Consider the following 22,804-nt stretch of genomic DNA (forward strand, 5'->3'; position numbering starts at 1 on the left):
ATTAATCATTGTAGAGCCATCGAGACGTACGCGCCGACAAGACACATGAGGAATTATTTCATCATGCGTGCGATATCGATCCGTGCTGTGCAGCGTACGGTAATGATTGATGCATGCACGGTTCCAACTTCCAGGCTAGCTAGCTAGAGAGATGTAATTAAACTAACTAATTAATAACATTAATAAACTCGATCCGATGAATTTTCTTTGCTCAAGAAGAATCAAGCTGCCGGTGCTAGACTGCTACCGGTAGCTAGCTAGGGCCGTTCATGCATCTGGATAACTGTTTTTTCTTTCTATTTTATGAACTCTGGATAATTGTTTACTCCTAATTAGTTACAGGGGGGCACAGTTGCGTGCAAGAACTACTCCCCAAATTATTGGTAGTATGTTATTACTAATTAATTAGGCACTCGTACGTACATACGCAACATCTTATACTATATGGATACTAAGGGCCCATGCATGGGGTAGAGTTTCTGATCAGTCCCATCATCGATCGGTTTACTAATTCTTGGCTAGCTAGCTTGTTTCAGGTTTTTGTAAATCTCGATTACGCAAAACTTCACCAGGAATAAACAAGCAGACACGTATTTTAAGAACCTGAATTAGATACCGATCACGTGCAAGTGCAGGGTACGTACTTATATAGAACGTATGTACAGTCTGGATGCATGTATATATTAGCAGCTGATTGGATGGATTGATGTATATACAGCTAATTTTGGTCGAATACCTAATGATGTAAAGCTAGCTGGCTGGCTGGCTGGTGTCTTTTCGCCTAACAAGAAAAACAGGTGAAATCAAGAGGCTTTTTCGCTGTCGCCCACACATGCATGTGTCGATGGATGGATCCCTTGTTGCCGCAAGAAAGTTAGTTCCAACTGCCAGATGATTATATATGTACGTACAGCTAGCTGTTATTCACTACCAGAAGTGATGAGAACCGCTAATATTGTTGATACAAGCAAGCCGTATACTTAGGCACTCGTGGTTACATATACAGATCAGCTGTTTTCTTTTATGGTGCGTCCAGATCGACCACGCCAAAATGCGTGACATGTTATGTTTTAGAAGTAGACAGTGATCTAAAGTTAAAAAAAAAGTTAAAAAAAGGACAAAGAGAGAGGAGGTATCCTTATTTCTTACTCCCTCCGTTCCGACAAGTATTTAGAACCGAAGAAAATATTAAGTTTGTATATAGCTATGTATACCGATCAACAACACACACCTGTTTCCATGAGTAATACGGAGATTCCTTAAATAGGGAGAGTTGGAGTTTAAAGGCTTAATTTCGACGAATGTATATACCAGGAGTTAAAGGAGTAGTACATACTCCAGCAAGTCGTATACGGAGTACATGCCTGTATTTTGTAACGAGAAGGCCGGCCGGTATCGGCGACCGTATACCGTATAAATCGGTGCTCCGATCCACGAGTAAAAAAACCCTGTGGTACGTGGTGGCAAATCAAGGACAGCCTGTAGCCCCCCTGTACTAGGGACGTACGTGTACCGCGTTTCCTCTCTGGAAGCGCCAAGAGAGGAGAAGATGATGATGAGAAGGAGGTAGCTAGGTGACGAAACACTTTGCCGTCCTCATACGTAAATGCTCCGGCCCAAACTAAGCGGTTGTTGGTACTCGTACGTACGTGGCAAGTAAAATGCATACGGCGCCGCCCCGGGCCTGCGTCCATGCATCCGTCCTACGTACGTGGTCCTCGGGAACTGGATCTCACGCATGCATGCAGGTAAAAACTGGCTAGCACATCGCCGCATGGATCTCGATCGAATCGGTCACGAGCAGTAAAGAAATGCTACTCGATCCAGTAGCGTTTTACTCCTACTGGCAGCAGCTAGCTAGCGAGGCGAGGCGGACTGGCAGTGGCAAGTGGCAGAAGACAAGACAGCAGGGAGAGCAGGTGGATGGAATGGGAATGTGTGTGTAGTGTAACCCGGCCCCCGATCGTTCGTGCTGTGGTCCTCCCAGAAAGCAAAGCAAAGCAAAGGCCAGAAACAACGATTCGTCCGTAACCCAATCCGATCTTTTAGCCCACAGGGCCCCATCGAGATAGCATAACCATATCTCAGCTAGCTGTAATCAGGATGGCCTCATTGACCTCTCTCGAGTCTGAACCTCTGCATCTGCATGCATGCTCTCAAATTAACCTGCACTTAACTAATCACTGACCGGCTCAATGCACGTGTATGTGCGGCCATTTATTATGCTCTTAGCTTCGACGCACGAGCATACCGCATACGTACGGTACGGGTGCCTTTGCTGTGCCAAGCTTTCCATGCATCATTCGGTTCGGCGGCAGTACCGATCGCCTTTACGCTGTGCTGCCAAGTTCCTTCAATTCCTTCCTTTGCCCCGGCCGGCCCTTACCCTTACCTACTGGTTGATCGCACTTTGTTTCGTGCTGTAATAATGATACAAAAAGCCGTCCTGTTATCTTCAAGAAAAGTCAGCGCACAAACATTTTTTTTATTCTTTTGCCGGTGGCAGAGTCTCGCGAGTTCTGGCTGGATCCGAGGATGATAGGCCCCCAACAAAACAGATATCAGTACTACTCAGAAACGAGAATAGGCCGCGGAAAGAGGCCAGGCCCAAGTATCTCCCACCCGATCACCCCATCATCAAGAGTTTCCATCCAACGGGGAGCCCAAGATGGACCGCGCCTTATTTTTCGGCTCCTGCACCTGGAAATGTCGGTCTGGAGTACTTTATGCATGCATGCGAAATTAACGGGTGCCAAAATTGATACGAGTGGTATTAATTATATCCTCTCATCATCTCGATCATTTCCTCTAGGTGAATGCTTGCTTCACTTGCGCCGGCCACGCGCAACACGTGAGAAAAAAAACCGAATGCTGATAGATAAACATGCGGTACTACTGCATTCCTACCGTTTTATATAATCCACGTACGAATTACTTGCTACCATGTTTACATACTTTATCATACTATACCACAGCTCGATCACACGCAATGGATGTTTCCCATATAAAACGCTGGTTAATTAATTCGCAGAAACGAATCAATGCATATCTAAATCTGCGGGATCATCTCCTTCTCTCATCCGTCAATCCCGATCCACTCAATCAATCAACAACCATATGCCCTGATACATGCAAGAATTTCGATCGATCCCCGGCCATAGTACGTACAGGATTTCTTTGTTATTGGGATATAGGTGAACTCTTTAGCTTGGAGGAGGAGGATCAGTCAATCATGTATTGGTTTCTCATGACTGGATCTCGATTGGCTTGGCTGCAGCCTGCAGGGCCGGGAAGCTCTTATCTCTAGCTAGCGGCAGTGGCAGCCCCGGGAGGCGCCGCCGGAAGAGCTGGGGAGGAAGACGCAGCGGCCGCCGCCGCAGCCGCTGTAGTGGCAGGCGTCGCTGCAGGCCCTGTTGGCCGACTCATCGTCCGGGTCGCAAAGCTCCGCCACCGCCGTCACGCCGCACCCGTGGTTCGACGCGTAGTCCCCCACCCACGCAGACCCTGCACAAATGCATACGGAGCATATAAACAAGCTCTCTTTCATATAGTCCCTCTGTCCCAAAATAAGTGACAAAATAAGTGACGTGGATATGTTTAGATGGACTTACTGGTGACGGTGGTCAGATCAGCGGCGGCGACTAAGAGCAGGAGGAGCAGAGCCATGGACATGCTGCTGCTGCAACCCATATATCTCCAGGGGGAACGATCGATTCGGTTCTACTTTGGAATTAGAGCAGCAGTATATACTCGATCGATCAGATCTATCGATGGATCGATATGTGATCGACGGGGTGTGTGTATATATATATATATATATATTTGCGTGGGAGAAGATTGGGATGATATGTTCTATTCGAACAAGGAATGCATTAGCTTCTTTCCATGCACGCAAGGGAATTATGGAAGGAAAGGCGTCATGGCTCGTTACGAATAGTCCAGATCGAGGCATTCATATATATCCAGATATATCTTGATCAACGGTATTGTGCGCAAGTAATTAAGTAAATCCCGTTTGGTGATTAATTGGAAACAGGGGATGATGAGCGTAATTAATTAATTCCTTCAAAACAAATGACGAATTAATTAATTCCTTCCAAAAAAAATGAGGAATTAATTAATCCATTCATTCCTAAATAAAACATGTTCTAGATCTGTCCTAAGTCAAATTTTTTAGAGTTGACCAAATTTCTAGAAAAATCTACAAACATGTATAACCCTACTTAGACTTGTTAAATCCCTCATGACATACATCTTCACAATATTTCTTCAAATATAATTATTTAGTACTGCAAATATTAGTACATTCTTTTATAAAGTTGGTCAAACTTAGAACAAAGAGTGGATTTATAGCTTGTAACAATCTAGAACATTTATTAATATTTAAGAACGAAGATAGATAGTAGTAATAGAATTTTACCGCGATATTGATTTTGCATTCATGTGAGGGTCTCCGTAACATTGTGAATCTCCGTAACATCAGTCGCGTGGGTTGCAGCTTGGTTGGCCGTTGAGCAGGCCCAACATACGTTTCGGCCCAGACCCAGGCGCGCAGCATGAGCAGAAGCAACGAGACGTGGATCAGAACCAGCCCAACATACGTTTCGGCCCAGGCCCAGGCGCGCAGCATGAGCAGAAGCAACGAGACGTGGATCAGAACCAGCCCAACATACGTTTCGGCCCCAGCATGGCCCATCCGTTGCTGTCTGTCCAGATCGACGCGGACGGATCCGATGGCCGCCTCGGCATGCAGTCCGGGCCTCAATTTACTGCTCTTCAATCGCTTCCCTTTTGACAGCAATGGCTTCTCTCGTGCTCCCACGCAAAAATACTTCCAGAACCGAGGTGCAGCACCCCAACAAACGCCGCCTGGTAGCAACTAGCAACAACATAATGGAGCTTCTGCGAGACAACCAACAGAAGGAGGCACATGAATGAAATACTGAGTTGGACTTCTTTGTATAGCCTAGCTCAAAACCGATATAAATCCATACATTCCAAGCCAACAGTATTACTTTTGCAGATCGGTCAAACTGCCAAACTATGTGCAAGTATCACTTCTTTTCGTCCTTTGGACAACCTATGCTTTGTTTATCTTCAAGAACTGAAAATGAGACGGGACCAACTTCAACAGACTGTACCAAATTATCTGCATATGTATAGTACTATAACAAAATAATAAATACTATGGCATGCATGGGTATTGGTTGAAACAATTAGGCTTCAACATTGAAGCTTGAAGCCTGGCCAGTTTATCCAAACAAGTTATTCTTATAATTAATTACATCAGAGTAAGTCTACAACAAACCCACAGCACCAGGGTGAGTGGGTAAAAACAAAAGGGAAAATAAAGGAAAAGGAATTTCATGGCAAGAGAGAAGCCTGAACACAAAGGGAACTACTACATAAGCAGAATACATGTGATGTATACTTGCGATTCTTTTAGCTCTACAGATTTCTCCAGGACATCTCATTTTTGGCACTACCGCTGCAAGGGGGGCTGCTTCGAAGAACCATTTGGAGAATTTTTGCCCAAAACATTCAAAGCCTTCATCCGTTGCAGCTCTTTACCTGCAGTATACTGTTAGTGTGTGCCACTAGGTGTATTGCCCTTTTGAACTATAAGCTTCACAAATAATAAGAAAGCAAAAATATGGAAAGTGATATATCACCTTCCTCCACTAGGAGGTGTATTGCCCTTTTCTCCAACTCAATTGCATGCATGCTTCGACCAGCAGCTGAGAGTGACCTAAGCACTGTAAGTAAGGGGAGGAAGTCAATAATCAATGAAAATAAATATAATATATACATTACTACGGTGCTACACAGATGTCTTACTTTGCATATAACCCTCCTGGCTTGACTGATTACAATTCTCCAAATATGTCTGTAATCGATTATATCTCTCGCTCCAGTACGCGTTTTGGTTGCTTGGCCTATGGGCATCACCTTGAACTAAGGTGTCTGGAGTAATAGCTGGCTCATTAGCAGAAGGAACTGGCAGCTCATTAGCAGAAGGAACTGGCAGCTCATTAGCAGAAGGAACTGGCAGCTCATTAGCAGAAGGAATTGGCAGCTCATTATTCTTAGGTACAGTTTCTGCAATTGTTTTTGATGGAGATTCAGGTGGCACTAACTCTCCAGATTCGCCAATAGGAGATGTCATTTCAGAAGACACTTGCCCTCCAGATTCAACAATAGGAGATGCTACTTCTGGCTCATTGATCTGATCATGTTGCACCATCTGCTGTTCCTCTTTCACTTCTATTTTGTCTAGTCCATTACTCTTCAACTCTTGAGAAGAGTTCACTTTACTATGTTCAATTTCCACATTTTTCTGTTCCTCCTGCTCTCTTTCATTGCCCTTGAACTCTTGAGAAGAGACCACTTTTATTTTGTCACCTCCGTCACCCCTTAACTCTTGAGAAGAGTTCACTTTATTATGTTCAATTTCCACATTTTTATGTTCCTCCTGCTCTCTTTCGTTGCCCTTGAACTCTTGTGAAGAGCTCACTTTTATTTTGTCTCCTCCGTTACCCTTTAACTCTTGAGAAGCGATCACTTTACTATGTTCAATTCCTACATTTTGCAGTTCCTCCTGCTGTCTCACATTACCCTTCAACTCTTGAGGAGAGTTGACTTTACTATGTTCAGTTTCCAAATTTTGCTGTTCCTCCTGCTCTTTTGTTTTGTCTCTTCCATTACTCCTCAACTCCTGAGAAGAGTTCACTTTATTATGTTCAGTGTCCACTTTTCGTCGTACATAAACATTCTGATAAACAGGACTTGAAGGAGCATCAGAATGCAGACGTTTTGTGCCCACAGCCTTTAAAGAATCTTCAGCGGGACCTTTATCCTTTGGCAGCGGAGAAGTGCCTTGAGACATTTTTACGATGATTGTACCCTTGTTTAGCAGCTCATGTGATGATGCTATTTTTACCGAGGATGCTAATTGATTGTCACTAGATGGAATAGCTCCTCCGAGACGATTCTACATTATACTCATCAACTTCGATTGAACCTGCAATAAATGAAATGCTTTCCATCAATAGATGGACCACAAAGATAATTAGAAAAAACCCAACTGCTTAAATAATGGCAGAAAAAAAGAACTTGAAGGTTCAATGATATATCATTCATGGTTCAGAGTTCAGACTATTGCCTTGCAGGTTCATAAAATCAAATAGTCATTTCATATTTGGACTTCAAGTTTGAAACAAGGCGACCAATGCTGAATGACTACAAAGAACAATGTTCTATTATTTAACAGAAAAAATATAATATAAACTGAAAACGTAAGGTATGAACATTGAGTTATCTTTCATATTATGAAGTTTCAATTAGATGTTGAAAATTAAAATTGAACTTCTACTGTTATGTTTGCACGATATTTTGTTAGTAGCTACAAATCATGATCACACAAATAATTTCAGATACAGATCCTATGGCAGTGCCTCAGTGTCACAAAATGTGCATATTGTTGGACTAATTATTGGTCAAAAATTAAAAGGTTTGATTTTGAACAATCAAATAAAGACATATTATATGAATGCACAATCAGACATTACAAGCACTTTGTTTTAGACAACAGTTAAAAAAAATTCCATATAGTATCTAGTTCATATATTCTGTTAGATACATCCTCTAGAGAAAAAGGGTTTTAGTATGATAAAAAGGCATAAGGTCATTCTCTTTAGTATAAGAAAAATAGAGGATATGTACTTCTATTAAGCAAAAAAAAAAAAAAAGGAAACACCCCGATCTAGGCACCTAGCAAAGAAACTAGCATTAGGTCCAATCAAAATAAGCAAAAAATAAGTATCGCTCTAATAAAAATGAACATCAACCACATTTACATATATCATATATATAGTGCACATGAAGTAAACTGTGCAAAATCCAGCATAAATAGCAAAGAAAGACCTGGACAGCAGTTACCTAGAATGGTGCCCGTTCACATCCACAAACAATCAAGCCAGATAATCAAAGCGGAAAATACACCAAAGCAAATTATATTATAATGACGGAATAATGAAATAGAGATAGGCGAGAAATATCATCTTTTCAGTACTTAACTGATCATACCACATCCCCTATGGTAGCTACCACCTAAAATGGCAGTGTGTTCACATTCACAAACAACTAAGTAGGATAGTCAAAGGAGGTAATTAAAACACCAATGCAGGTTGTAGTGATTGAATAGCTAAAACAACACTTGATATGGATCACATGGTGCTTTACAAGCCTTCCTAGTTCTGTTATTTTTATCAAGCCATGGTTCTTAAACCTTTGCATAAATAGCAAGTACTACGTGAGTCAGTGAGTGCATGCAAGAAGCGAGTTCAACAAGCCGTCACATACTTGAAGTACATCGGAGAGCAGTAAATAAATCACCAACGTAATTTTTCTTCTTCATATAAGAAACCCACAAATGTAACTGGATTATGCCCATCATTCCAATTGAGAACTAATACATAAACAGATAAATAGAAATTTTAAATTGGTACCGCAAAACACTTGACAACGGATTATTTCCTCATTAACTTATGTCCATTAGCAACTAGCAGTTCAGGTGTTTAACAATAGGAGACAAAATAATTCTTAATAATGTCAACTGACACTTCAATATAGCGGTGTACACACTTAAAACTAACCAAAAAGGTAACTGCTCAGAACCAAGACAGAAGTATGGTTTATTGCTTTCAGATTTGATAGAACAAGATATGCACGGACACTACGAGGTTCTCAGCAGTCCGAGGCGATAATAGAGCAGCCGAACTAAACGCCGGGGGTTGCTGCTCCTCTGTAATGGGGTCCAAGCTCGTCCAATCTCTACGGGATTTGTAAGTTCTAATCGCAGACGAATCGACCGCGTGCCAAAGGGGGGGTTCCCTTCTTCCGCTCGCGGGGACAGGGAGGGAGAATGTGGGAACAGCAAGGCTTGTTCGAAACAAACGGGGGGCGGAATAAGGACTCACCCGAGATCAGTGATGCCGGTCCCGGGCGCGTATTCGATCGGGAAAGAGATACGCGCACGCAGTACGTACGGCGGCGAGCCCACGTCGGGGCGGGCGCAGTACGAAGGCGCGCCTGCGAATGCGGTTTACCGGCAGCTGCTCGGTGGGACGGGGCCGGGAGGCGGCCGGAGCAGCGGCGCTTGCGCAAACCCTAGAGCGTGCGTGCGTTGTAGCTCTCTATCGCTCGCCTCGGAATGGAAACGGGAGGAAAGCAGGGGAACGGTTCGTGAGGAAGGGGAGAAAAACGGGGGTATTTCTTCAACTTTTAACCCCAACTTTCCTGATCTGATAATTTGACCTTTCCCAACTGTAGGAAGGGGAGAAAAACAGGAGAGGAATGTCAAATCATTCCAGTGGTAATATTTGTCATTTTTAGACAAAGTTTGAAGGAGGTTTGAATTCTACTCTAGTTCAATCAGACCGTGCTGAAGAGATAGGGGCGAAAGTGATCGAACGGGTCACGAGAGAAAAACGGTTGCAGCTAAAGGGCGGTTTGGACAATTGATGTGGGCACAGATGATAAAATACCAGCAAAGTTGGGACGAAGTATCCACTCCTGCAAATCGTCAAAGCATCAGAGAAGAAAGGGCATGTTAAGAGATTTCGATGTTGTCAAATAGTACTCTTACTAGTTACTACTTACTACTGTACAGACCAACTAGACGGATTGTTTTTCACCAACAGCTAGCTGATAAAAACATGCAGGTACACATCGCGTAGTCTAGCCACCGGCACACAACGGCAGATTTGATCACACACCCCAATTTACATTACACTTTGCCCCGTTCTACATCACCAGCATGTTGAGTCTGAAGCGAGCAAATTACCAAAGTGCAATCTAAAGCGATGCATATAGACAGGATAAATTTATCTCATGGAATGTGGCAGCAGGGATAACGGGGATCACCCCCTAGCTTCCCCTTAAGAACATGTACCCAACCTCTTGGTCCCCGTGAGGCTTAACTTGTTCGTTAGACAGAAAAACATAGAAACTTATTACAGGACGCGCGATCCTACTATCTCGGGGTTCATCAAGATTATCTATCTCTAACACGCAGATAAAGAGTCAGCTAAAGTGGCACTTCACTTCTTGACCTCCTCGTACTCGGCCTCCGGAGCCTGGTCGCCTCCACCCTGCGATCCTGACGGCGGGCCACTAGCCTCGCCGCCACCAGACATGTGCTGCCCAATCTTCGAGACTGCCTTGTTGGCCACTTCGATCTTGGACTTGATCTTCTCGATGTCATCCGAGGCCATCTCGGTGCGGAGGTCAGAGATGGCTGTCTCGATCTCAGACACGACCTCTGCGGGAACCTTGTCCCTGTACTCTCCCAGGCTCTTCTCCACGCTGTAGATCGTCGTGTCCGCGGTGTTTCTGATGTCGATGAGAGCTTTCCGCTCCTGGTCCTTCTGGGAGTGCAGCTCAGCCTCCTGGACCATCTTCTGGATCTCGGCCTCAGAAAGACCGCCAGAGGATCGGATGGTGATCTGCTGCTCCTTTCCAGTTGCCTTATCCTTTGCAGAGACTGTCACGATCCCGTTGGCATCAATGTCGAATGTGACCTCGATCTGTGGCATGCCTCTTGGTGCAGGTGGAATGCCAACGAGATCAAACTCGCCAAGGAGTTTGTTGTCTGATGCCATCTCACGCTCACCTTGCAAGACACGAACACCCACTTGTGTCTGGTTGTCAGCAGCAGTTGAGAACACCTGCACAAAGCACAGACATGGATAAGTAGGCCTCCAAAACAATATGGAATGCGCATATTATAACAGGACGTGTGAACAAAATCCTTGGAAGTTATTATAAACAAAAGGCAACAGGTTATATTCTGGCTGCGGAAGCATAACCATTGATGCTATTGAGAAGCAGCAAGCTAACATTTGATTACACAGATGGAAATAAAACTAACCATCCGAGGGCATGATTAAAAATGATTCAAGGTTCAACTGTAGAGTGACGGTCATAACAACAATGTAAGAGTAAGCACCTCCAAAGAAGGTCTCTTCACACCAAGTCGCCATATAAATCATCTCAGAGACATAATGAATTAATGATACCAAACAGTCACATAGAAATGTGATATTTATGTCACAAATGTACAAAACAAAAGGCAATATAACTTGTGTGGTAGACAATACCATGGTACTTAAAAGCAAAACCATTGAAGTAGTTATGCTAGAGTACTAGTTAAAGAGGAGTTAAACAATTGCTACTAACCTGACTCTTCTTTGTGGGAATTGTAGTGTTCCTGTTAATCAATCTGGTGAAGATACCACCAAGAGTCTCAATACCAAGTGAAAGAGGGGTAACATCAAGGAGAAGAAGCTCCTTCACATCTCCACGGAGAATGCCACCCTGAATAGCAGCACCCATGGCCACAGCTTCATCTGGGTTGACTCCTTTGCTAGGGGCCTTACCAAAGATTTCAGAAACCACTTCCTGCACTTTCGGAACCCTTGTCATTCCACCAACAAGAAGGACCTCATCAACATCCTTAGTAGTTATACCAGCATCCTTCAAACAGTTCTTGCATGGGTCTCTAGTCCTCTCAATCAGATTATTCACCAAAGATTCAAACTTTGATCTTGTCAATGTGATATTCAAATGTTTTGCTCCAGAGGAATCAGCCGTGATGAATGGGAGATTGGTTTCAGTCTGGGTTGTTGATGAGAGTTCAATTTTTGCCTTCTCAGCTGCTTCACGCAGCCTCTGCAGAGCTAATCTATCCTTTGACAGATCAATGCCTTCAGTTCTTTTGAACTCACTCACTAGAAACTCCAGTAGGGTGTTATCGAAGTCTTCTCCACCCAGAAAAGTATCACCATTTGTTGCTTTGACCTGACAGCAACATAATCAACGGATCAGGGTCAGAACTGAAGTACTATGTAACATAAGGTTAGTCACTAGTAACCAGAATAAGAAACGAGTTGTAAAAAACTGAAAACTGACCTCAAACACTCCATTGGAGATTTCTAGAATGGAGACATCAAAGGTTCCTCCTCCAAGGTCAAATACAGCTATCAAACCCTCCTTGTTGTTAGTCCCGTAAGAAAGAGCAGCAGCAGTTGGTTCATTAATGATCCTTTCGACATCAAGTCCAGCAATACGGCCAGCATCCTTAGTGGCCTGCCGCTGAGCATCATTGAAATAAGCTGGAACAGTAATCACAGCCTTGGTAATAGACTTGCCAAGGTAAGATTCAGCTGTTTCCTTCATCTTGGTCAGAACAAATGCACCAATCTGGCTCGGTGAATACTGCTTGCCATCTGTAGTTTCAACCCAAGCGTCTCCATTTGGAGCCTTCACAATTTTATATGGAACCATTTTCATCTCCTTCTGTGTCTGCGGGTCATCAAAGCGCCTTCCTATCATACGCTTTGTGCCGAAGAAAGTATTCTGTGGGTTGGTCACTGCTTGACGCTTGGCTGGAGTTCCCACGAGTAGCTCTCCCTTCTGAGAAAATGCAACAACTGACGGTGTTGTCCTGGTGCCTTCTGAGTTCTCAATCACTTTTGGGTTCTGCAATTGTAGGTTTAATCAAACAAAATGTGGAACAGAAGCAGCAAATCAAACATTACAAGATTTTGCCACACACCTTTCCCTCCATAATAGAAACGCATGAATTAGTTGTCCCCAAATCAATGCCAATAACCTCATGTCCAGTTGGTTTTGCACTGACGAATAAAAAGCACACAAAAAGTTATATGCACAGTGTAATAAGGATCTCCATCTCCACTAAACTGTAAATAGAGCAAGATATGATTGTTAACTGTTACCTGAAAGTTCTGGCAAGACTACCCCATCTTGAGCACACGTTTGCAGCAAAAGTCGATTGGACGTTAGCAGTCAGCTGAAATGTGAACTAACAGTCAGAAGGTAACATGGCACAATCTAGAAATAGGTATTCAGCCTCATCAATGAAATTAAGTTCTACAGCAAATCTGGTGTTTTAGTGGGCAAATCTATCCGGAGTAAAAAATAAATAAAAGGCAGCACTCTTTAAATGGAAGAAAAATGGTATGTATTCCTTAACCACAAGTCCACAACTAACCCTTGGTTACTGCATCCAAGTTTCAGGCACATTAGAATGGGTTTGTGCTCATTTATGCACTTATTATAGCATGTCTCTGTTCACCCCACCTACGAGCATGCAAAAATGTTCCAAAGGATTACAAGATTTAGCAAGGGGTGATCTTTATTGCTACGTGCTGATTAAAATATCGGAATATACACTCGGAGGATAAATTCCGTCCCCTGCGTCGTCTAGGATGCACACAGCACATTATTAGTTTATTACAAAGCTGAGAAACTCGGGTTAAAAACAGAGACAAAAGCATGCAATGTGCCCAGCACTGTACATGTCAATAGCAAACTAACGACAGTCCATTCATGATCCATGCATGTAGAGAGCAAAATCAGTCACCTTTTCAACCAACAGAGAGATAATACATCCATTTCCGGCCAGTTACCGGTAACAGACATGCTACAAGATGGAAACCTGTACTCCTACCGCATCAGATCAGAAACTAGAGAAGGCAACACTACGTTAGCAGCACTAACCTAACCAGTACACGATCCCAGATACTACTGTCACGTAACCACACATAATCGAACAACCAGCCCCTTCGTATTCGATCAGACCCGGCAAAATCATACCACGCGAACCGCGCCAGTACAGAATCGGAGAACAAAAAATCCACCGATAGCGAGCGTAACACAAAACCAGAAGCCCACACCAGATGATCAACGCGGACGACCTGGGCGAGAGTACACTGGGGCGAAAAAGGGGAGAGGAGCAGCAGCTTACGGTGCCGAGAGGCGACGCGAGGTCTCGGCGGCGCACGGCTCGGAGAAGCAGCGATGCCGCCATGGCGGGGTGACGGAGAGCGACCAGCGAAGAGCGAGGGGTTTAGGGTTTTGGGCGAAGCGGAGGAGGACGAAGGTGCCAGCGAGCGGCGCGAACTCCGGGGTACGGTGGGGGGAACGCAACGCGGCGTTGCTTGCTTTTGTGTAGGCAGTCGCGGGAGGGGGAGGCCGTGGAATGCTCTAGAGCCTTGTGGCTCCAGCCTCCAGGCTCTATTGCCGTTGGTGGAATGCTCTAGAACGGCCTGCGTGTCTGGGCCGGGCCGTGTAGCCGGGACTTTTCTCATGAAATTGAATCCGGGACTTTTCTCAACAAGAAAAGTGATATGGCCGGGACAAATGTTTTCACCTACCACACCATACCATGTATGCACGGCCAGCAATATATATACATGACCACCGGTCCATTGAGACTATGTTCTCACAATACACCATGTAAGTTATCGAGTTCCATTGCCTTTGATTTTCACTCATACGCGAAGTGTTGGTTGCAAGAAAACAAAGGCAAATATGGGTATCTTGAAATAGGAGGCATCGAGAAAGAAATGTCTAGTATCATATCGAAGCGTCGTTAGCGATAAGCCTAGCATGGACAAAAGCACTCCAAAAATCTGAGAGTATGCCATCATAAATGTACTCAACCGGATTCTTGGGGTGTTTGAAGGCAATTTCATAGATATGGTGCCTGAGAAAATACAAACTCTTTGGCGGAGATTGTAGCAAGACAATGCCTTGTCTTCTCTAGTAGTAGAGATATGGGTTAATTGGATCTATGCCATTATAATTTTCACCGGTTGGAGATATGACATTACAAAAACTTGACTGGAGAAATGCCGTTCTAACTTTTTTATACCTCTATTCATGCCATTTTGTCCAATAACATCACGTATACCGTCTAAATACATATAGCCATAGCTCTATACGAACATTTATTTTTCCCATCCCAAGTCAAATAGTTTTATTCCTCTTATTCCCCACGCGTTCCTCATATCCCGTCCCCAACGGTGGACTCATATTACTGTTTTTATTTTCTGTAATTTTTATAGATTTTTCTGAAAAGATTGAATTTTGGGCCAAATTTGAATTTTTTTTAACCTTTATGGCGCTTGGAAGACTCGAACGTACTGCTGAACGTCGTAAATAGAGGTATTATGGTAAATACTGTTGTACAATTATTGGTCTTAAGTGGACAGAATGGCATGGATAGCGGTATAAGAAAATTAGAGTGGCATTTTTCCAAGTCAAATTTTTTTAATGACATATCTCCAACCGGTGAAACAGAGAGTGACATATATCCAATTAACCCAGACATATCGGCACTTTAAAAGCCTGAAAAAAATGTCCCAAGAAACACGACTTCAACACGAGATTTGACGCAATTTCATACGATAACATCACGTGATTGTTTCATTTCCGTTTAGCACACGGCCGCTTCACTGACTGTGGGCCGATTCCCTTTTCTTCCCCAGTCCACCTTCATCTCGCCGCAGTTCGAGTGTTGGACTCGACGAGTTCCTTCTCTTGGCACTTCACGGCGTCTCCGTCCCCTCTCCTCCCAGATCTCCGGCGCTCCCAAACCCCAACCTCCCAGATGCCAGAGATGGAGGAGTCCGCACAGCCAAAGCCCGCTGACCCATCGGAGCCGGAGCACCCCAACGGCGCAGGGGAGCCGGTGCTGGAGCCGGAGCCGGTGTCGCCCGACGCGGAGGCGCCTTCGGCTGCGGAGGAGGTGGCGGTAGTAGAAGAAGAGGCTCCGACGAGATCGGCGTCAGCCAAGGACGCGGAGACGAATGCGGAGGGCTGGCGACCCTACACCATGGGGGAGCTGCTAGGGGAGGCCGCGGAGGCCGCCGCCGCCGGGAGATCCGCGTTCGCGGAGGAGAATGGGGTTGGATCTGCCGCGGCCGACGGCTCCAGGTTAACTTTCCTCTACCTCCTTGTTCTCTGCCGAGGAATTCAGATCTCAATCGACGAAGTGATCGAGCCGTGCTGCTGCGGCTAGATTCACCGCTCGTAGTGTTGGTTTGCTTTGTTAGCTGTAGAGCTGAGTTTAGATCTATGCCGTCGGTGTGAATTCTGGTGCCGGTGCTTACCCAGGGTAGTCGTTGCTGCATTGAATTGCTTAGCTAGGGCTTGCAATTGCTTGGCCAACTCACTTGCTAGATGTTTCAGGCTCTGTGTCATTATCAAATCGGTTAACACAAGTTCTGTGATCTCTCCCACGTGAATTGTATTTCATGTTCCAGCCTTCAATCATTAAATAGCCGTAGCTCCATAACGTTTGGAGTTTTGACCGAATTATGCTGTTTCAGATGGCTGGTGCTAGTAGTCATTGAGAATTCTATAGCCTTATTGTAGCAATCTAATATACTAGGATGATTGAACGGTGCAATCATCTGTCTTCATTTGTAGACACTTGTTCCCTTTAATATGAATGACTTGATTTTTCTATAATTTTGCTGCATTTCATAAGGAAAACGCTAGAAAATAGTACTACCTTGTATCTAGGGATGCAAGCGGGATCCCGTTTAACTGACTTCCTGGTTCAATTTTGTGCAAAGTTGTCTTGAAGATTTGGAGGTTGTCGTAGAAACGGATATATGCAGGATCACATTTGCATCCATACTCGTATCTAGCTCCCAGATGGTATTTAGGGCATGAGTGACTGTGCAAAACTTAGTTGAGAACCTGATTAGGGATTATGTTGTCTTTGAACATTTTGGAAGTGTTTGTTACTTTCTTTGACTAAGGCTGACCATTTTGCGACCCCATTTGCTCCCGCTCCCTAAGTAATAACAAAAAAAATTATCCGCTGCCCTGCTGGATCCTCAGGAGCAGATTTGTGCTTGGGTGTGAACACTTCCTCATTACAGTTGTTTCTTATTGTTTGTACGAGTGTCCACAGTATGATTTTCTGTTATCAATTACTCCCTCCTTTTCTTAAAGCATGGCGTATTTGTCCTGTGCACTTATACCAAGGAAGCCTCTTGTGCACTTATTTTGGACTAGTTTGCCCCTCTGATACCAGCTTGGGCAGCTGCGCTACGCAATTAATCACCACATGAAGCAGCCGCAGTAGTACTACTGGACTACTCGTCCTGGCCCACGCGCATGCAATTGAGCACTCCATGTTTCCACATGCGGCACGTCCCTTGGTCCCATCCGCTGCAAGCTTTGATTTTTTTTCACGAACAGAGGAAGAGCTAGAAGCAGCCGGCGTTGAACATGGAGGAGGATTGCTTGCTATTCATGGAGGCGGCCATGAAGGCGAAAGGGCAGTGGGCGTGCCAGGCTCAGGCTCACCGCCCGCGGCCATGCCAGGCATGGCTGCAGCAGAGGCAACCTCGAGAGCCATGGACAAGCTAGCGGAAGCAACCTCGATGAGCACGTGCAAGCCAGCCATGGACAAGCTGGCGGACGCAACGACAATGCCGCCCATGGACAAGCTAGCGGCAGCAATGGTGCCGGCCACAGGCGCGGACTCTCCTGCCGCTCGCGCTCTGCATACGGAGTCGCTGATCACGGAGTCTATTCTCAGAGCAACGCTGGCCACGTCATGCGCATTAGGGCTTTGAACCAAGTGGAAGAGGCAGGAAAAGAAAGGGAAAGGAAAGGAGGAAGGAGATCGAGAGAAAAAAGGAGGAAGACGATGCCGTGATTGGCAACAGAAAGGAGAGATTTTCTCTTGTGTGCATTAACGTGTGCATGCGGAAGATGAGGAGAGCGCGGGCCCTGCGGGTGTTTTCCCGAGAGAGATTTCAGGGGCAATATCAGGAGATCATTGACAAAAAACGTCGTGCGCCGTTCTTTGAGAAAAAAAGTGGGGAAATTTTATACACCATGCTTGAAGGAAAGGAGGGAGTAGTATGGTGGATTTGTTTTCTGCCAAAATTGGAATAATAGAATACAACATTTCATAGCCTTTGGTTGTTCAAATGTTTTTGAAGTATCCATAATAATTGTAACACTTTCCTAGTTAACTTTGTCCATTTCAGCCAGGACAACCTGCGGCTCTCATCCAATAATGATGTTGCCATGGACTTGATAAATAGTGTCACCGGAGTTGATGAGGAAGGCCGCTCTCGACAACGTATTCTTACCTTTGCCGCTAAAAGGTTTTTTGTTTATCTCAACTGATTAACCTAATCTTGTCGTAGTATTATAATTAGCTCAAACTTGCATGTTTCTTAAAGATATGTTTTGCAGATATATTAGTGCCATTGAAAGAAACCCAGAAGATCCTGATGCATATTATAACTGGGCCCTAGTCCTCCAGGTAAAAGTGTAGTTCTTATTTACCTCATGTACCCGCTCTTACATTACTTAAAGATGACTATTGCATGGTTTCATTCTGTCCCGTAAAGCATGCGAGTGAAACGAACAATGCATGAAAATGAAAAAAACAATGAGAAGGGTTTTTGTTATTTAATAACCCTTTTAAACACTATTGCAGGAAAGTGCGGACAACGTGGATCCTGATTCTGATTCTTCGAAAGATTCATTACTTGAGGAGGCTTGCAAGAAGTATGGTGAAGCGACACGACTTTGCCCAACACTGTATGATGTACGTTTACCACTCGAATACTTTTATTAGTTGATGTTGAACTTGATTGGAAATTACAAAGAATTTTGGCCTCGTTGTATCCAAAAAGAAATGGTGCCATGTCGTGCATTACTGATTTAATATTGAACCCAATGAGATGCTATTGAATTTCGTTTATGCATTAATGCCTCGTGCCCACTTGCTACTCTGTGGAAAATATCACAGCTCTCAGGCATCTCTTCTATCCTTGTAGGCATATTACAACTGGGCTATTGCAATCGCTGACCGGGCCAAAATGCGTGGACGTACCAAAGAGGCTGAAGAATTATGGCATCAGGTCCTAAACTATGTTAATAAGTTTTTTGCATTCTATAATGGTTAATTTTTAATCGTTATTTCAGCTCTTATGAAGAATATTCTAGTATTATATTGTTTTCAAACAATGGATTTTGAGGAGTTAATGTGTGCTCATCTTCTTTTTCAGGCTATAATGAACTACGATAAGGCAGTCCAGTTAAGTTGGAACAGCCCCCAGGTCAGTACGGACTCTCTTAACTGATTGAGTAATACTACTCTTGTATTTGAAGTGTTGTGGTAAATAATTCACCGCAGGGAACCATTAAGATGCATGCAAGAGTCATAAAAAAATACAATGAACACAAATGCATACCATCACCAAAGATGAACCGTGAGCTTTACTCCATACTTCCACAGCTATAAGGTTGCACTGCAGAAACGTCCTGAAAGGCTGTGCAGCATTCCATGTCAATCTTTATGATTTCTTATGCATCCACTGGGAAGAAAAATCAATAGCTCACACCTACCGCAGATGACCTATCTTAAGAGATTTTGTGCCAAACTCATTTAATAATTCTACTCATTTTTAATGCCAAACTTAAATAATTTTGAAATCATCATGTTTTCTAATGTGAAGTTAAACTGTTCTGCCTTTTGTACTGACTTCTACATTTAACAAAGCTATTAACTGGATATTCGTTAAATATATGTCTGATCTTCATTTGGCTTCAACTATTGTTTGTCTGTTTCTTTGATTTGCAGGCCCTCAACAATTGGGGACTTGGACTACAGGTACTGTAGTTTATAAGTGTTCTATCAGATTTTCTATCTCTCCATCCATACATTATGCCTTTTCATTATTGTCAAGAGTATGAACTTGTGATGCAGGAATTGAGTGCGATTGTTCCTGCTCGAGATAAACAATCAATCATAAAAACAGCTATAAATAAGGTAGGCATAGTTCTAAATTCTATTATTGGGGAAATTACTTCTGAGTTCTGACCAATGTCTTTATCAGAAAATGTATCTACAAGAAAATGCCGAAACTAAGTTTCTTTTGTTTTGTTACACAGTTTCGTTCTGCCATCCGGTTGCAGTTTGATTTCCACCGGGCTATTTACAATCTTGGAACTGTCCTGGTGCGTTTTCTTGGTCTATTTATGACTGGAGTGTGGAGAGCACTTATTCAACTTAAACACATGTTAGCTTAATTCAGTTATGTACTTATGTGATAAATGGTAACAGCAGTCAATGTCCTTGTGTTTTTCTTTTATCCTACAGTATGGCTTAGCAGAGGATACCTCGAGGTCTGGGGGTCCAGATGCCTCTCCTAGTGACCTGTACAGTCAGTCTGCTATTTATGTCGCAGCTGCTCATGCATTGAAGCCAAACTATTCGGTGCGCAGATCCCTTCATTTTCCACTGCTGCCTACCAATTTCTTTATTTATTATTCAGGAAGCTTCAGATATGGCATTGTACTTCGAAGTAATTCAGTCAACCTGTGTAAAAAATGCTAACATGGTTCTATTATCCCATTTCCACAAATTGTGAAACTCTTACTATTTGTCTTGATTGTGATGAACATTGGTTGTAATGAGCATGATGTAACATCACATTTATTGATGTAGAACTGTTTTCTCGCCGTCCATTAATCAATCTTTCCAGGGTTGTTGTATATGCATCTACTCCCCCCGATCCTAAATTGTTGTCGAAATATTACATGTATCTAGACGCCTTTTAAGAGTAGATACATCCATATTTGGATAAATTTGAGACAAGAATTTAGGATCGGAGGGAGTACCTTTTTTATATGCTTCCAGTTTTCAGCACCCAGCTTTGATAGCATCTTATTACCTTCCAGTGATACTCAATTGAATGAATTTTATTCTTGTCATATGGGAGAGTGTGTGTGCCTTGCCTTATATTGTGATGTGGCTATAGAATCTTAAATTTCATTTGTTGATTAATGAATATTTAGGCATAACAGTTGTCAACACCTACTGAAATTGCTTTGCACAATGCAGGTTTATCGCAGTGCTCTTCGATTAGTCCGCTCAATGGTATGTTTGCATGCTCTATGCTTTCTGTTTTGCTTTACTCTATAGTATCTACAATTCTAATATGTTTGTTTGAAGTGTATTTTAAGTAGCATGTCTTGTATTTGACTACGGTTGGTGGTTGGTAGATCATAGATGAACCTGAGTTGTTCTGTTATGTTGCTATTAGCCAGGTTCCAGGGCTAGCTTTAAATAAGAACATATGATCCTTGTTTCTTGCAAGCTATCCATGATATCTTAAACGTCTGCATAGTTAGTGAAACACATTTGACTTGATTCATTGTTTGGCACAAAGCGGAACAGAGAAGCTAGCACAATAACAAAGCCTGTATCATGAAATGCCTGCCTTTTTAAAAGATGATTCAGCAAATTAGAATGTAAACATTGTGAACCTGTGAGGTTGCCTCTCCATTAAAAATTGTAGTTTTCCCTTAGTGTGTATCCAAGTTACTCCTATCTATCTTTGTCTTTATATTTATCTATCTTTGTCTTCATATTTTCCATTTTTTTGGATACCTATGCACATGACAGGCGAGTCTCAGTTTAGATTATCTCTTGTGAAAATCTAACTGTGGTGTTAGTGACATCGTTGCTTAACCGCTGTGTGCTTTACAGCTGCCTTTGCCATATTTAAAAGTGGGATATTTGACTGCCCCTCCAGCAGACGATCCCATTGCGCCGCATAAGCATTGGGAGAGGTCACAGTTTATCTTAAACCATGAGGAACTCCAGCAGGTAGTTGTTTTACTGATAACACATAAACCTGCATATCTTTCTTGTCACTGACTTCGTGATCGCAAATCAGGCCAATGCCTCAGAAAGCTCTCCACGCAAGTCGCTTGGGCATGTGGAGAAAAGCAAACGATTTATTAAAGTAAATGTCGTGGACATAGTTTCAGTGTCCACTTGCTCTGATCTAACGCTGCCGCCTGGTGCTGGTCTCTGTATAAATACAACCCATGGGCCTGTGTACTTGGTATGACCCTCTTCTACTCTTGACTCCATGCCTTGCTTCAGATTTATCACGTTTACATGATTTTAAAGTAAGCAATGTAATGTATCCTTGAAAGTTTATTTTACGCTCTCCCTTGCCCCAAGCAGAAGAATCATAGGAAGAAAACAAAAAACTGTGATTTTACAGCTCACTATTCATGTTTCCCTTTTCACTATGTCAGGTTGCTGATACCTGGGAATCTCTCGATGGTTGGCTAGATGCTATACGCCTCGTGTACACCATATTTGCAAGAGGGAAGAGTGATGTCCTGGCGGGGATCATCACTGGTTGATGTCTCGTTTGTATCTGGGTTACTGTGCAGAGTGACAATACTATATCCGGCAATCTTGTCAATTCAACCAACCCACAGTTGATGTTTTCATGTATCTCCTTTGACTGCTCCGATGTGATTCTTTTGGTTTTGTTTCACAGCTTCTGTAGAGTAAAAGTATTTACCATCCCAATTATAGGCGACACACCGTTCTGTCTTTGTAAAACATGCCCGTGACCGTGATGCCATGACACCTCCTTATTACAGTTGTGGTATGGAAGTTCTACCTTGTGCTGCATTATACCAGAAAAGAAACCGCACATTGTATAGCAGCGTCTGACATATTGATATCGTTGAGCACACACATTTTGTTTGGACTTTTTTTTTTACCGAAAACTGTAGGAGAGTCATTTGTTTGGACTAGGAAGTACGCATGCCAAAATTATCTGGATGAAAACTGTTCTTCCCCCAACGTGACAAGGCCCCATGCGAGGACTTAAAACAAGCTGACGAACACCATAACTAGTGGTAACATTTATCGTTGGTGTCTGTCTGTTTCATGTCATCATTGGCCGTGCAAGTAATCGGAGGCCCCCTCTTTGGTCTACGGGTACGTACGGTACGCACAGGCTCCTGCTGTGTCCCTGTAGGCGTACTCTCCGCTTGCTGACTCGCCTACAGTGTTGCTGCTAGCTTTCTCGCCCGCATTAACGTGGGGTCTGGCTCTCTAGTTTCTAGCTAAGCTTGTCAGGGATCT

The 22,804-nt window shown here is 43.5% G+C and overlaps 3 protein-coding genes across 3 annotated transcripts; 1 reads left to right on the forward strand and 2 right to left on the reverse strand.

The window, feature by feature from the left end:
* Positions 1–5,203: 5,203 nt before the first annotated feature.
* LOC104581897 (stress response protein NST1) lies at positions 5,204–9,256 on the reverse strand. Its single transcript, XM_010231009.2, has 4 exons — positions 8,979–9,256; positions 5,839–7,021; positions 5,673–5,756; positions 5,204–5,571 (listed from the first exon to the last, which is right to left on the reverse strand). The coding sequence occupies exons 2-4, from the start codon at positions 6,884–6,886 to the stop codon at positions 5,483–5,485; spliced, it is 1,221 nt and encodes a 406-aa protein (XP_010229311.1). The 5' UTR covers positions 6,887–7,021; positions 8,979–9,256; the 3' UTR covers positions 5,204–5,482.
* A 507-nt stretch (positions 9,257–9,763) lies between these two features.
* Positions 9,764–14,093, reverse strand: LOC100824568 (heat shock 70 kDa protein, mitochondrial). Its single transcript, XM_014897171.2, has 6 exons — positions 13,829–14,093; positions 12,798–12,871; positions 12,617–12,695; positions 11,971–12,540; positions 11,239–11,859; positions 9,764–10,727 (listed from the first exon to the last, which is right to left on the reverse strand). The coding sequence occupies exons 1-6, from the start codon at positions 13,889–13,891 to the stop codon at positions 10,101–10,103; spliced, it is 2,034 nt and encodes a 677-aa protein (XP_014752657.1). The 5' UTR covers positions 13,892–14,093; the 3' UTR covers positions 9,764–10,100.
* A 1,233-nt stretch (positions 14,094–15,326) lies between these two features.
* LOC100827718 (protein HLB1) lies at positions 15,327–22,387 on the forward strand. Its single transcript, XM_003558936.4, has 14 exons — positions 15,327–15,801; positions 17,880–17,999; positions 18,091–18,160; positions 18,338–18,448; positions 18,681–18,764; positions 18,912–18,962; positions 19,487–19,516; positions 19,613–19,675; positions 19,798–19,863; positions 20,006–20,122; positions 20,750–20,785; positions 21,398–21,517; positions 21,588–21,758; positions 21,958–22,387. Exons 1-14 carry the CDS (start codon positions 15,476–15,478, stop codon positions 22,066–22,068), a joined length of 1,476 nt encoding a protein of 491 aa, XP_003558984.1. The 5' UTR covers positions 15,327–15,475; the 3' UTR covers positions 22,069–22,387.
* Positions 22,388–22,804: the final 417 nt, after the last annotated feature.

The sequence above is a fragment of the Brachypodium distachyon genome, chromosome 1 (genome assembly GCF_000005505.3).
Source record: "Brachypodium distachyon strain Bd21 chromosome 1, Brachypodium_distachyon_v3.0, whole genome shotgun sequence".
In the NCBI taxonomy this organism is placed as follows: domain Eukaryota; kingdom Viridiplantae; phylum Streptophyta; class Magnoliopsida; order Poales; family Poaceae; genus Brachypodium; species Brachypodium distachyon.

Coding starts and splice junctions, on each gene's coding strand:
- LOC100824568 (XM_014897171.2), bottom strand. CDS start 13,891: ATGGCGGCATCGCTGCTTCTCCGAGCCGTGCGCCGCCGAGACCTCGCG. Junction 12,696..12,797: donor AGTCTTGCCAGAACTTTCAG/GTAACAGTTAAC, acceptor TTTATTCGTCAG/TGCAAAACCAACTGGACATG. Junction 10,728..11,238: donor TTCCCACAAAGAAGAGTCAG/GTTAGTAGCAAT, acceptor TGCTTTGTGCAG/GTGTTCTCAACTGCTGCTGA.
- LOC104581897 (XM_010231009.2), bottom strand. CDS start 6,886: ATGTCTCAAGGCACTTCTCCGCTGCCAAAGGATAAAGGTCCCGCTGAA. Junction 5,757..5,838: donor CCAGGAGGGTTATATGCAAA/GTAAGACATCTG, acceptor CCTTACTTACAG/TGCTTAGGTCACTCTCAGCT. Junction 5,572..5,672: donor ACACCTCCTAGTGGAGGAAG/GTGATATATCAC, acceptor AGTATACTGCAG/GTAAAGAGCTGCAACGGATG.
- LOC100827718 (XM_003558936.4), top strand. CDS start 15,476: ATGCCAGAGATGGAGGAGTCCGCACAGCCAAAGCCCGCTGACCCATCG. Junction 18,765..18,911: donor CTGAAGAATTATGGCATCAG/GTCCTAAACTAT, acceptor CTTCTTTTTCAG/GCTATAATGAACTACGATAA. Junction 19,517..19,612: donor ATTGGGGACTTGGACTACAG/GTACTGTAGTTT, acceptor CTTGTGATGCAG/GAATTGAGTGCGATTGTTCC.